Source organism: Monodon monoceros, unplaced genomic scaffold (assembly GCF_005190385.1).
Source record: "Monodon monoceros isolate NGI ecotype Baffin Bay Population unplaced genomic scaffold, NGI_Narwhal_1 Super_Scaffold_3, whole genome shotgun sequence".
Classification (NCBI taxonomy): domain Eukaryota; kingdom Metazoa; phylum Chordata; class Mammalia; order Artiodactyla; family Monodontidae; genus Monodon; species Monodon monoceros.
In genome coordinates, this window is record NW_021703780.1 from 27,559,037 (window position 1) to 27,573,989 (window position 14,953).

A 14,953-nucleotide genomic window follows, 5' to 3' on the forward strand; every position below is an offset into this window, starting at 1 on the left:
CCCACCCTCCCTATCCCACTCCTCTAGGTGGTCACAAAACACCGAGCCGATCTCCCTGTGCTATGGGGCTGCTTCCCACTAGCTATCTATTTTACATTTGCTAGTGTATATATGTCCATGCCACTCTCTCACTTCATCCCAGCTCACCCTTCCCCCTCCCCGTGTCCTCAAGTCCATTCTCTACAGCCACTATGGAGAACAATACGGAGGTTCCTTAAAAAACTAAAAATAGAACTATCATATGACCCAGCAATCCCACTACTGGGCATATACCCTGAGAAAACCATAATTCAAAGAGTCATGTACTGCAATGCTCATTGCAGCTCTATTTACAATAGCCTGGAGATGGAAACAACCTAAGTGTCCATTGACAGATGGATGGATAAAGAAGATGTGGCACATATGTACAATGGAATATTAGTCAGCCATAAAAAGAAACGAAATTGAGTTATTCGTAGTGAGGTGGATGGACCTAGAGTCTGTCATACAGAGTGAAGTAAGTCAGAAAGAGAAAAACAAATACCGTGTGCTAACACATATATATGGAATCTGAGGAAGATCTTTTCATCATTCCTGAAGAAAAAGGTAGTTCCTGTTTAAGTGCTTATAAGAATTTGTGAACGTTGATCAAGAGTTTCAAAGAAAATAAATATATGAGATAAAAGAAAACTTGTAACAAATGTTTGTTTGCTGGTATGTAATGATGCACTCTGGCCTGGAAGGGGCAGGCATGCATGCCCTCAGGAGATGAGCTTTGTTTGCTGGCTTGGAAAAACAATGGAATTTTTTTGGCCTCCTAGGTCTGCCATGGCCATGCAGGCAGCTGCGCTAGGTTCTTCCATCGGAACAGCACTTGTTGGAGGGCTAGTCACAGGTGAGCATAAAAAGTAAACATATGTTTATATCTCATGCTCTCAGCATAATAGATGATAATAAATATTGGTAAATTTAAAATTTTTCTAAACTTCTGACAGTAATCATGTAAGCTCAAGGGGATGACTTTACAACAGTATTTTAATTACTTTGCAAGTTGATTTTCCTCTTCAGCATCATAACATGACTTATTTTCTCCCCACTTTCACAGGTTTGATTCTAAAGATACCTATCTGGGGACAACCAGCTGACCAGGACTGCTATGATGATTCTGTTTATTGGGAGGTACTATATAGTGTTCTAAGGATGTACATGATGACTACACTAGGGAAAGTTTTGCTCACCTCATGTCTAGATGTCTGTGTGGCACCCCCATGATGAAATTGGTTGAACTCCCTATTTATAGAGAGAAATTGAGAAAATGTGCCCAGAAAGATAAAATCAGAAGCTATATTTTCCAAAGCAGAAACTAGATGAAGAAAAGACAGACTTTAGTTGGCAAGTGCCCTTTCACTCCTCCGAGGGCAATAAAAAAGCTCCTCATAAAACTATAAGAATCCTGGGCAGCGGTGTGAGATTTTACCCCACATATAAAAGTTGACGAAACAGGTGGAGCACCAAGGTTGAAGAATTTCAGTGAGTACACATGAGGTTCTAGGACTAACAAAACAACAGCTTCCTTCCATCCTCCAGTTTCTACCTCTTTATTTCATTGACATTTTCTCCCAAATTATCTCCTGCAAAGCTTAAGACTGATAGATATTTGGATGTGTTCCATGGGATTTTCAAAGAGAACAGGTTTGGGAAAGCGAATGTAGTCAGGGTGGGCGGGATAAATATTTTTGTTTTTTTATTCTTTCCCAACTCAAACAATTTTTATTTCCAGTTTTTTCTAAGCTTGAATAATAATTACAGAAAATCTTTGTTGTGATACTAACCTCTGACAAGCCCAGTGAAAGAAACTATCAAAAGTGTCCTAATCTTTTCTTTTTTTTAAGGTCCCTAGGAGGACAGAACTGGACACGTTCAGTCATTTCCATCAACATGGCAACCGCAACCAGTTAGAACCTGAAGCCTAAAAACCATTCCTGTGCCTCCGCCTCTTTGCCCATTGCCTAGACTTGAAATAAGATGGCAGCATCCAGTGAGAATATGGACCAGAATGGACAGATCCTGAGCCCCAAATGTCCAGTGTGAAAATGTTTTAACATAATCTGGTGCTGTCTCTTGGCATCAATGATCGTTTGGTTGAAGAAATGTGACATACAACAGATGGTCAAATGGATTCTATTCAGGACTCCCAGATTACTCTTGCCAGTGGGTAGGTACAGGGTGAACATTCCATGTATTTTCTTGTATCTTTTTTTTTTCCACATAGAGGAAAATTTACAAAGAAACCAACATTTTCTAATCATGTCTTAATGTACGTACTATGTCTTCAATCCCAAAGATTATAAAACCGAAGCCAATGAAACAATAATTTATGTAAGAAATCTATATAAGAAATAAGAAAGAAACGTACGTATGTAAAGCAGTAATATGATTGTTTTTTGACTGAGCTCTCTTGATTCTAAAAATGGTCTAGTTAGTAATGTTATGTCTTTGTTTTGTCGGCTAAAAAAAAATGCACAACCTAAAAGTTGAGAATCATGTTCTATTTGGTAGACTTTCTGAGGACATAAGCCCGGGAGACAGCCTCTCAGAGAGTTCTGACGGACTGCTTGGAAGAGGTAAGGGAGGAACCAGGATATACAGGAGTTTGGCAACAAAGACCAAGTAGTCAGAACATCAAAAGATTACTGTTAATTAAAGACAACCAGACATCTCAAGTTAATGAATTTGGCACTTTTCTATGTATGGGAAGATGCAAGAGTCTGGGCTGCGCACCTCAGCTATCTGGGGCCAGGAGCCTGTGGGCATCCTGCTGTTTGCATCCCGAGCTCCTTCAGGGCTCACCCTCAAGAAAGGAGGTAGTGGCTAACGGCTGCAACATCCTTTGTTTACTGATATGGCACGCAACACGTTTCATTCACAGTTTGAATATTCTTATGCTTAACTTCCTTTGCATGTTTACTATTTGCAATAAGAGCTCAAATGCTATCTGACCAATGTCTGTTTTGTATAAAATTTCAGTGGATTAAATCTTATTATACAATAAAGCATTTGTCTTTTTTCTTTGGTGGTTAGAATTCATTTTAGTAACAAACACACAGATTACACACACATACACACACATTCCTCATACTTAGTCCATACTCAGTTCAAATAAGTTGTTACTATGTATTCACTACCAAAAAAATCAAGTTAATGTCTCATGTTATAGGGTACGTTTTGAAGAACTCGGTTTTAGAAAAAGGTAACTGACATAGTCATATAAAACCATTTCTAGGGAAATAACATAAAATTTTTTTCTCTCTGTTAACGCTGAAGATTTTTCTTCTATCTCTGGAGTCCTGGTCTCTTGCCAGGATGCGCTTAAGTATCAGTGAGGCCCTGCCATAATTAACAGGACTTCAGTTTCTAGATGCTAGAACTGAAAAATTATAATAACAATTAATTAATATGTTATTGCTCTGGGAAAATAGTGTAATTTATTTGTAGATCCTAAATATTTTACTAGATAAATAGGTGACTTCTTTCAAACCTGCATCAGTTTCTCTTTCAAATGGGCTTTTTGAAAAAGCTCACCTATAAAAGTCCACTGTCCCCACTCTTGATGATCATCACAAAGAATCATTTTCGACACCAGGATGTCCCAAGTCCTCCTCATTCCTCTGATCATAAGACAACATTAAGAGGGTCTCCAGAGAGTTCATTTGGATATGCAGGTCAATAGGTTTCCAAAAAAACACATTTATTCTAGGGCTTCCCTGGTGGCGCAGTGGTTGAGAGTCCGCCTGCCAATGCAGGGGACACGGGTTCGTGCCCCGGTCCGGGAAGATCCCACATGCCGCGGAGCGGCTGGACCCGTGAGCCATGGCCACTGAGCCTGCGCGTCTGGAGCCTGTGCTCCGCAACGGGAGAGGACACAACAGTGAGAGGCCCACATACCGCAAAAACAAAAAAAACAAACATTTATTCTAAAGTGGCTACTTGAATGCTCGACTAGGCAGCACATATACTAAAATTGGAATGATATAGTGAAGAGTAGCAATGGCCCCTGCACAAGGATGACACTCAAATTCATGAAGCATTCCCTATTTTATAAAGGGGGGGGGCACTTCCCTGGTGGTCCAGTGGCTACGACTCTGTGCTCCCAAAGCAGGGGGTCGGGTTTGATCCCTGGTCAGGGAACTAGATCCCACATGCCTCAACTAAAGATCCTGCATGCCGCAATGAAGATCCCAGGTGCTACAACTAAGACCTGGTAGAGCCGAAATACAAAAAAAAAAAAAAACAACAAAAAACGATGCATGGAACTTCCCGGGCGGTCTTGTGGTTTAGACTCCGTGCTCCCAATGCTTCAGGGGGCACAGGTTCGATCCCTGGCTGGGGAACTAAGATCCCACAAGCCCTGTGGCGTGGCCAAAAAAATTACATTAAAAAAAAAGATACAAGGCTTCCCTGGTGGCGCAGTGGTTGGGAGTCCGCCTGCCGATGCAGGGGACATGGGTTTGTGCCCCGGTCTGGGAAGATCCCACATGCCGCGGAGCGGCTGGGCCCGTGAGCCATGGCCGCTGAGCCTGCGTGTCTGGAGCCTGTGCTCTGCAACAGGAGAGGCCACAACAGTGAGAGGCCCGCGTACCGCAAAAACAAACAAACAAACAAAATAAAACAGAAAAGCTATTATGCCTGCAGTTCCAGTTTATAATAGCAAAAGGATACAGATTAAAATCAGGTGAAAGAAGCAGCACATAAGACAGGGTCTAAGAAAGTTCCAGACACAGTCTTCCAGTGGTCCGCTCCCAGTGGAGTCAAGTGGACTGGGCTTACTAGCAGCAATGATGTGTGGCAATGTGCATGAAGTACTGGCAAGCAGAAAGATCACTCAGCCTTGGCTTCCAGGGTTTTTATTTGGGCTTTGTCACATACACTTGGCCAGTCACCCACATGGCTGACCTTAGTGTTTACCCTCCAGAGACTTAGCTATTACCACACAGCCAAAGACCACACCATAAACCATATTAGCAGAGACCATCCAGGTGGCCCAAGGTTCCCAGGTAAACAAATACACTTTATCAAGCAGGACATTCCAAGGTTCAGGGGTTACCTCCCAGAAGCTCAGAGCAAAGGCCTGAACTCAAACAATTACATGTTATCAGTTTACTTAATACTTATTTGAATGATGCATTTTTAGTAACTTGCCTGTATAGAACCTTTCAAAAGCATCCAACTCAATGCTCACTTGTTTTGTAAGTGCAATGAATGAAAGTGGTCATTTCTAGGTTGGCTATATTAGAAAGACTATAAAGACAAGTTGCTAAAACAACAACAACAAAAAGAAACAAAGAAATTGCTCTTGCATCAGACAAGAGCAACATATAAAATAAAATAAACAAGACAACAATCAAGACTGGGAAGTAAACAACACAAAAATCTAGAAAGACTCTTCATTCAGATTGCTTGTCTAGTTTCTTTCTGTTATTTAAAGAATCTGAAGCTGAATATCTTAGACAATGCACTTTTTGTGTAATTTATGCCAGGAAGAAGATAGGAAATTTCAATCAGCAGACCCAAGGGTGCACCCTTGACCTTACCACAAAAAGTTGGTGAATGAATGCATGTGTGTGGATCTTTATTCTCTAATTCTTTTTTTCAGTTTTTAGCAATTTTTTTCAATAATATGTCAAATGTTAGATAATAGGGATTTGACAATGTTGAATTTTACCTAAGCCCTGTGCTTCTGGAAACAGGGAAGTTTAAAGGAACCTCACAGTTTACTGAAGAAAAAAGAAAAAAAAAAGCCTTTCCCCATATGATTAGATAAGACTCACAAAACCCCTTGTTTACCTGTGACAAGGCCAGGCACAAATTCCTATGCTTTGCCTCATAACTTATCTCCTGAACTACTCATTTCACTGACCAATCAGAACAAAACACTTGTTAGACAAGTGTTAAGCTTCTCTCCTTCCTCCAGAGCCCTGAACTTTGGCCCACACCCAGCCCTGAACTTTTGCCCACACCTAGCATGAGCCAGCAGACAACCCTGCTCAGAATAGGCTGGCTTGGGGTGGGAGGTGTGAAAATTCTCTGACACTATCCCACCTGTCACCCCACTTCCATGCACCCTGTCCTTCCTGGCCTTGTTCACCCCTCTCTGTACTCCTAAGATGCTTGCAGACTTCATTATGATTGCAGCATTCACCCTACTACAATAGTCCCTTTCCCTGCCTTGCAATAGTCCTTTTGAACTAAGTCTCTGCTTTCTCAGTTGGTTTTTTATTTGACAGATGTGACTAAATGTTGGGGCTATACAGATTATAGGTTACATTTATGTAAGGGAAACTAGGCTAAAATTCATACTGAGGCAAGAAAAATAAGGTAAAGTTCAGGAGTGAATATGAAAATGAAGTTAGGGACCCACTCATTTGTTTTAAAGATTCTCAGGGGATTTTTACCTGAATATGTATATAAATATATTTTTTTGTCATGTGAATATTCTTAAATCTGAAAATGCTATATGCATATATTTTATATATATAGTATGTCTATGAACCTAAAATATTTTTTCTTTCTTTCCTTCTGTCTGTTCTTTATTTCTTTCTAATTTTCTTCCTTATTTCTCTTCCTTTTCCTCTTTTATAGACTAGAAGGCCTCTCTCCCCTCTACTGCTTTTTTTGAGTCACTACCCAGTTGGCAGCCAAATACTGCCCTTCCTTGCCCCCCCTCATGCTTTCCATGCCCTTTTAATCTCAGGCTTGGGCATAGGGCACAAAGCCCCTCTCCCTGAGGTCCACCCCTAAAACGTAGCCCAGCTCTGAGGCACTGAATGCTTTTGGTGTGTTTACGCCTTATCCATTCCAAAATCACTTTAAGTAGTAAATAATACCATTTAGATTGGACGATTTGATTAAAAATCTCAAACTCTACTCAGATGGCCTATTTCTGGAATTCTTTGTATTTCTGGTTCATGTCTTAAATCTGAGAGATTAGTTTTTAATTATTGACTAAAGAAATTGTGGTATACGTATACAATGGAATATTGTTGAGACTTAAAAAAGGAAGAAATCTTGTAATCTGCAACAGCATAGACAGAACTCGAAGGCATTATGCTAAGTGAAAATAGATAGAGAAAGACAAATAACATATTATCTCTCCTTGTATGGAATCTAAAAATATATATACAAAAAAAAAAAAAACTATGTTCACAGATACAGAGAACAGACTGCTGGTTGCTAGAAGCAGGGAGTAGAGAGTAGGAGAAATAGGTGAACTATTTTTTGGGTGGGAGTTTTTGGTTTTGTTTTTGTTTTTTTCTCGGTATTTTTAGTTTAGATAAATTGAAAAGAAAAAGAGATAGAAGAGTTCATCACCAGAATGTCCATACTACAAAAAATGTTAAAGGAAGTCTTTCAGGCAGAAAGAAAATTATACCAGATGGAAACATAATACACAAAGGAATGAAGAGCACTTGAAATGGTGACTATTTGGATAAATACACAACTTTAAAAAAAATTCTTACTATTTAAGTGCTTTAAAAGATAATTAAATGCTTAAACAACAAAATAACAATGTACTCTGGTATTTATAATATATGTAAAGTAAAATGTGTAAGAATAGTATCATAAAAACCAGAGAAAAAGGAATGGACATATACTATTGTAAGTTTTTATACTATAAGAAGTGGTGTAATATCACTAGAAGATAGAGAATGATAAATTAAAGGTGTGTACGAAAACCCTAAAGCAACTACTAAAATAACAAAACAGTTTTATAGCTAATAAGCCAACAAAGGCGATAAAATCAATTTATGTTAAAAAAAAAAAGATAATCCAAAAGAACAGAGAAAAACAGGAAAAAAAGAGCGAAAAACACTAACATAAATAGAAAACAAATAGCTTAACAATATCACATCAAATATAAATGGGCTAAGGGCTCAGATTAAAAGACTTATCCTTATCAGATTAAATAAACAATACAAAACCCAAATATATGCTGCCTTCAAGATATGCACTTTAAATATAAAGACAAAAATAGGCTTAAAAGTAAAAGGATGAGGAAAAGATATTCCATACTAACACTAGTCACAACAAAGCTGGGAGAGCTGTATTAATATTGGACAAAGTAGATTTAATAAAAAAGAATATAACAGTTATAAAAAAGGTAATTTCATAATAATAAAACAATTAATCAAGAGGACATAACAGTTCTAAATATTTATGCCCCTAATAACAAAACTTCAAAATACATGAAGCAAAAATGGATAGAACTGCAAAGAGTTGTAGGTAAATCCACCATTATGGTCAGAAAAATCATTACTCCTCTCTCAATAGTTAACAAATATAGACAGAAAATCCCCAGCTTTCTTCACTCAGATCTTAGGAGATAAGGTTGAGTATATCTAGCAATTTTCTTTATACAGTCAGAATCAGAGCAATCAAGAAACATTTGATTGCTGGTCAGCTATCATCATTTCCAGGTGCTATATTAATTAGAGCCAGATGTGTGAATCAATACTGGGAAGTAGCAATATATTAAAGAAATTAATAGCCCAGGAATCAAGGAAACTTGAATTCTCTCACTTAATAAATACATGACCTTGGGCAGATTGGTTAACTTCTTAAAGCCTCATTTTTTTCATTTGTAATATTGGGATTATAACAGCATCACTAGGATCTATTACATATTACATTACCTATTATTATAATAACAATTTGAATCAGCTACAAGTCATTTTAATCCCTGACACACTCCCATTTGGTCTGATTGGAATCTTTTTTGTCTCTCCCTCCGTCCTTTGTTTTAGAAAAAGAGCTTAGTTGATGGGAACACTGTTAAGTGTGGATATCACGGAAAAGATGTCACTGAAACTAACAGTCACTTTTTATGCAAAGAAATACAGCCCTTTGTTCTGTGCCTGCAGCTGCCTCTTTTAGACTTGGCTCAAGGTTTTCGTTAGTGCCTGCCAGACAGGATTATCTAGGATTGTGTTCCAGCAAGCCAAAGTCATGCCAAGCAGAGGAGTCAAGTAGTTGTATATATTTAGTATCATGGCATGAAGCCACGTGGTGTGAAGAACACACTGCAGCAGGAGCAGACCTAAGTCCTAATCGTAGCTCTATTAGGAAGAAGTGCATGACCCTTACCAAATCTGAACTCTCTGGGTCTAAATTGCACTACCCATAAAATGACAGAATTTGATATGCATGGTCACTCAGTTTCCCCAAATTCTATGTTACTAGGAATGACTCTTTAGAAACAAAATGTTCAGAAGACTTCAATCATTCATTTACTCCTGCATTTATTGACCAGTTTCAATTCAGTAAGTGCCAGGAGCTGTTCTGTTCTAGACATTGGGGATTCCATAGTTGGGGGCAGGGGGTAGGAATGGTCAGGGGAAGAGTCCTTGCTTTCAAGAATTTTTAATTCCTTGGAGAAAAAGAATGGTACACTAAAAGGTAAATATATAATATAATGGCAACCAGTAAAAACTTGAGGAAATATTGCTATCAAGAAGGCAATAGGTAAAAGATTGTTCAATCCAGTCTATTAATATAGTTCCTTTTTCATAGTCATTCTAACACAAAAGGGAAAGATATTTCTTTCTTGATCAAGTCAACTAGAATGAGTTATCTCTCAGATGCATGGTTAAAAGTCAGTAGCATAAAAAGGTAGAAAATTTAGTGACAGCAAAATGAAAGAGTCAACTCTGACAGAAGGGGATACAGACATAAACAAATGAAAATGCTTGTCAGGGAACAGAAGAGGGGAAAAAAATGAGAAATGCCAGGTATAATTCTAAGTATATTTCAGGAGCTGTGTATTTGTTCATTCTTAACTTGTCACAACAAGTCAACCATTTATGTATTATTACTATTTTCCTCAGTTTAAAATAAAGAAATGAAGGCTCAGAGAAGTTGAGTAACATGCTGAAGGTCTGTGCTAGGATCTGCACGCAGTTCTCATTAAGTTAAAAATCAGTGCTCTTGGGCTTCCCTGGTGGCGCAGTGGTTGAGAGTCCACCTGCCGATGCAGGGGACACGGGTTCGTGCCCCGGTCCGGGAAGATCCCACATGCCGCAGAGCGGCTGGGCCCGTGAGCCATGGCCGCTGAGCCTGCGCATCCGGAGCCTGTGCTCCGCAACGGGAGAGGCCACAACAGTGAGAGGCCCGCGTACCGCAGAAAAACAAAAAAACAACTTATTCCCAGTCTTCCTAAATGAGAAACAGACTTTCCCATTTTTTAGAATTATGTATCATTATTAACATCTGGGATGTGCTTTACCCTAAAATTCTGCACAACATTCTCATAAAATAAAATTCCACTCGATTGAGGGAAGAATGTAACACTTTGTTTTTTCAATTCACTTAAGGTTATTTGTGATGGCTGCCCAGGATAAAATTATTTCATCACTAATGATTCCTTTTCCTCTTTCAGAAGAAAGATACATCTACTGACTGTTTCAGTGATGACAATTTGGTGGCACTTGTTAGTAATCTGTTTGCAGCAGGTACAGAGACCACAGCCTCCATGCTGTGCTGGGGGATTCTGCTCATGCTGCGATACCCTAAGACCCAGAGTAAGTCTTCTAAAATTCAGAGCATTGTCTGAAGGAGAGGAAGCAGAAACTCTTGGACTGGACAATGCAGAATTCTAGAGTTGCCCTGATACCTTAATTTTTACCCTTGAGGATAGTTTGTACCTTTAGTCTCCTCGTGATATAAGAAAGTAGATTTTGCCCTCTAAGCAACCTGAGATGGTCTGAAGGCATCACTACGTGCAGGTCCCCAGAGGAGCCCTAGGAATAGAGGCCTGGAGGTGGAAGCAGTGGGGGGAAAAGATGAGTCAGAACTCAGAGAGCACTTGGGCTTGACTTTCACATTTAAAGAAAATGGGGAGACTGTTTCAATACCCGCCTCCCACTGCAGACTGTAACCGTGCTCTGTTTTATCCAGAAAAGGTCCATGATGAGATCGCCAAAGTCGTGGGTGCCTCGAATGGCACACCGAACTCAAATGCCTTACGAAGATGCTGTCATTCATGAAGTACAGAGATTTGCTGATATCCTGCCCGCAAGCTTACCCTGTGCAACCACCACAAATATTATATTTGAAAATTACTTACTATATTCCAAAGGTAAGGGTTTAAGAAGAGGGGTGAGGGGAAAGGGAAAGAACATCATGCTGCTCAAAATCACAGAGGCGCTGAGATGAACTGGTGAGAGCTAGGTAGAGCGTTTTGTTAGAAGGAGCCTTGGAGTTGTGGGGCATCTAACTGGCCCCATGCTACTGCTGTTAGGTCCTTTTGTTTCCCTGAGCCCCAGTCTTCTCTTTCATGGAATGGAAATAATCTAGCACAACTACGAGGAGAAAGTCCATGTATGATGCCCAGGCATATAAATGAATGAATGGATGAATGGATGAATATTATTTAACAGAACACTTAAAAGCAGTTGATTGCTTTCTGTCACTTGAAAACTATACCAATTCCTGCGATAAAACAGCTAATCACAATGATAGTATGGCAAAACTTTCTTCAAGAGGAAACTGAGGGCTTCCCTGGTGGCGCAGTGGTTGAGAGTCCGCCTGCCAATGCAGGGGACACGGGTTCGTGCCCCGGTCTGGGAAGATCCCACATGCCACGGAGCGGCTAGGCCCGTGAGCCATGGCCGCTGAGCCTGCGCGTCTGGAGCCTGTGCTCCGCAACAGGAGAGGCCACAACAGTGAGAGGCCCGCGTACCGCAAAAAAATAAAAATAAAAAAAATAAAAAATAAAAAAAGAGGAAACTGATTCACCAAGCTGAAGCAGTGAACATTGCCCTCGATTTCAAGGCAAGCTTTTGCTTTTATTATTATCTTAGTGTAGTTTTAGTTTTCAGAATACTCCTTCCTATATCAAAATTAAAACTACTTTTGTTGACAGCCCTACATTGTTTCAGAGTATGTGGCAAGCTATGGAAGTGGGGTAGCTTACTTCTGAGGATTTGTTTTGATGGGCTTATTAAATTTAGTTTGTCCATTGTCACTGTCCCTGGAGATAAAAGATCAAACCTTCACAGAGCCCCCAAACCCACCAGGAAGGCTCAGAGTCACCAAATGAGGACTATTTAACTCCCATCATATGAATTTAGCAACTGGAATTTATCAAAAGTTAAATAACATGCTGTTATCACATAGCAGATACATGACTAAGAATTTATTCCCAGTTCTGAATCCGAAGCTTGTGTTTTTTAGTAGGTACCGAATGAAAATTTGGTTGAGTACATGACTACTCCACACTCAATCCTAAGCCCCACCTCCCCCTTCTCCACTTCCTATTCCTTCTAGAACACACTGCTTCACAAAAATTGCCAACCAAAGTCACCATACATCTTAAAGAGCCACTTTTTTAGGAAGAAGTTTCATCTCTGTCACTAATAACACTTTTATCTCTAGGGCACTGAGGTCATCCCTGACCTCTGTGCTTTGGGATCAAACACAGTAGGAAAAACCAGACACATTTAACCCTGAGCATTTCATTTCCTTAACTCTACCAGGAAGCTTATCAAGAAGGAAGCTTTCATGCCCTTTTCAGCAGGTAAGGCATCTTACTTGAGAAAGGTGATTTGAAAAATCTGGAGAGATTTGGCTTTGTCTTAGGCCAGTGCTAAGGTTTTATCTTTCCATGTGGCACTAAACTTCAGAAGTATGGAAGAGTCCTCCCCCGGCTTTCAATTGGCTGTAGGACATTAAGCATTGGAGGGACATTTTCTTAGGGAGTCCTTGAAGATTCCTTGTGGGTGAGGCTAGGTCGGGCAGAGCCTCAGGAACTTGAAGAGAAAGTCAAGCAGGGCAACGATGGGCAAACCCACTTCATTCCAACCAGAGAAGCTTTGTTTTAATTGTGTAAATACCAGTGTTTCTCTTAGGATTTCTTGAAGAAAGCAAAGCGGGGAAAAGAAAAGAGCTTTACATTAAATTTGAAATCCATGAACTAAATGAACTTACTCTATAATTGTCTGGATTTCTAAGAACCTGAAATGAGTTCTCCATTTCCAGAAAAGAGTCTTAGCAAAACTTCACCATAAGCAGTTTGTCATCTTTGCACTTGTACAAACAATGGCTTAGCATCACTCCAGATTCCCATTCAGTGATGGGTAAACAGCAGTCACCCCAAAAATAGACTTTCTTTACCTACTGATAACTAAGGAATGCAGAGAGATACAAAGCACAATCCATTCTCCTAGTTTTTACACACATACACACATAGGTACAGGATAATATACAAGAAAATGTTGCACGTATTCATGACTCCTGCTTTAAAAGGAAAAACATAATATCACACTTGGAACAAGAGGTAAAGTAAATGAAAAGTAACATACATGTATTCGCAGTGTTTCGAGCTCAATTTCTCTCAACACTTCCTTGCATTATAGTTTTGGGGGAAAAAAATGCCACAGAAACATAAACAATGATCTCTGGAGGATACGCCAGCTACATCTAACTCCAAACCTTCATTTTACAAGTGAAGAGATACATACTGATTTCCAGAGCCCTTCATCAGCTCTTGGACTTACTACTGTTCATCTTTAAAGAAATTATGTTTTCTATGACACCCTGTGAACAATAATTACTTTGACTTTTATTCTTGAGCTCTGACTGACACTGTGTTCAGGGCTTCCGTGGTTTCTCATGCACCTGGACCCGGAGCTTCTTCGGACTACAAGGCAGCAGCAGATAGATTTTTGCAGGGTGGCCCCATCCTTAAAGGATTTTGCCCAGCTTACCTCAGGAATTCTACTTTAGGAAATCTAGGAGTAGTAATACTGTTTTTTATCATACACAAACAGAAATATTACTAAAATATAATCCCAAGCAAGTGTCACAATAAGAAAAAGTATTATAAAATCAATTTTATGCCTGAACTGTGAGAGCTAAATCTCTCCAAACCCTCATGTTTCTCTGGTTGTGTTTGAAGGCACTCTTTTCCCCAGTTCTATCCTTATCACTTATTACTTACTGCATTAAGGTAGAGATTTTACTTTCTCTTATATAGGGATTAACAGAAACAGCTTTGATTCGAAATCAGGAAATCTGAGTTTGAATTCCAACCCTTTCAGTCCCCCATTCTTATGACTTTATGACTAAATGTTGGCAGTGGCATACTTAGTGAATGTGACACCAGTAGCAGATAATTTTTAACACTAATATGAGAAAATAATATTCAATAATAATCATAAACTAAAACAATAACTTTGATCCTTCTGTGAGTCTCATATAATAATTATGTATGTAAACTACTGTCAAGTAACTAATAAACTTTAATAAAACTGAAATGTCTGCAAAAGAAACAGAACTACTAAATTATACAATTCATGGGATATTTTATTTTCTTGATTCATTCTTTAGTTTTAAAATGATGAATAAATAATAAATTTCATGTTAATTATCCAAATCTAATGAAACTGTTCATGTGTGAACTAAATTTGCACTTATTGAACAAAAATATTACATTTTGCTGTTTCCCTATTTAAAATTTTATACATGTCACATATAATGGCAGAATTGAACTCTAGTTCTTTTTCTAAATCACTACAACCACTGGGTTACAGTTTATATTGAATCTACTCTTTTTTTTTAAAAGAGTTTTTTTTTTTTAATTAATTAATTTGGTTGCACTGGGTCTTAGTTGCGGCAGGTGGGCTCCTTAGTTGTGGCATGCAAACTCTTAGTTGCAGAATGCATGTGGGATCTAGTTCCCTGACCTGGGATTGAACCCAGGTCCCCTGCATGGGAGCAAGGAGTCTTAACCACTGTGCCACCAAGGAAGTCCCTGAATCTACTCTTAAAATGCAGGAATATATAGGGGTCGGAGACACAAAGTGCATTCCAAGTGAGTAAGAAAGATTCTGAACTCTTAGGAATTTACTCTCTAAATGAATGCATGTAACTGATTCTGTGTGTGTGTGTGTGTGTGTGTGTGTGTGTGTGTGTGTGTGTG

At 39.1% G+C, this 14,953-nt stretch overlaps 1 protein-coding gene and 1 non-coding gene across 3 annotated transcripts in view; both read left to right on the top strand.

Moving 5' to 3' along the window:
• The window catches only part of RHAG (Rh associated glycoprotein), a 22,048-nt gene extending 19,943 nt beyond the window's left edge, over positions 1 to 2,105 (top strand). Inside the window, exons 8-10 of one of the 2 annotated variants that reach the window (XM_029243208.1) lie at positions 801 to 874; positions 1,085 to 1,158; positions 1,872 to 2,105. In XM_029243208.1, coding sequence (XP_029099041.1) covers positions 801 to 874; positions 1,085 to 1,158; positions 1,872 to 1,952 — 229 coding nt within the window. In that variant the 3' untranslated portion in view covers positions 1,953 to 2,105. Of the gene's footprint in view, positions 1 to 800; positions 875 to 1,084; positions 1,252 to 1,871 lie in introns of those variants that run through there. The other variant, XM_029243207.1, reaches the window with a different exon arrangement.
• Positions 2,106 to 3,970: 1,865 nt separating this feature from the next.
• LOC114908240 lies at positions 3,971 to 4,078 on the top strand. Its single transcript, XR_003796929.1, has one exon. It is a non-coding gene; the product is annotated as a U6 spliceosomal RNA (small nuclear RNA).
• Positions 4,079 to 14,953: the final 10,875 nt, after the last annotated feature.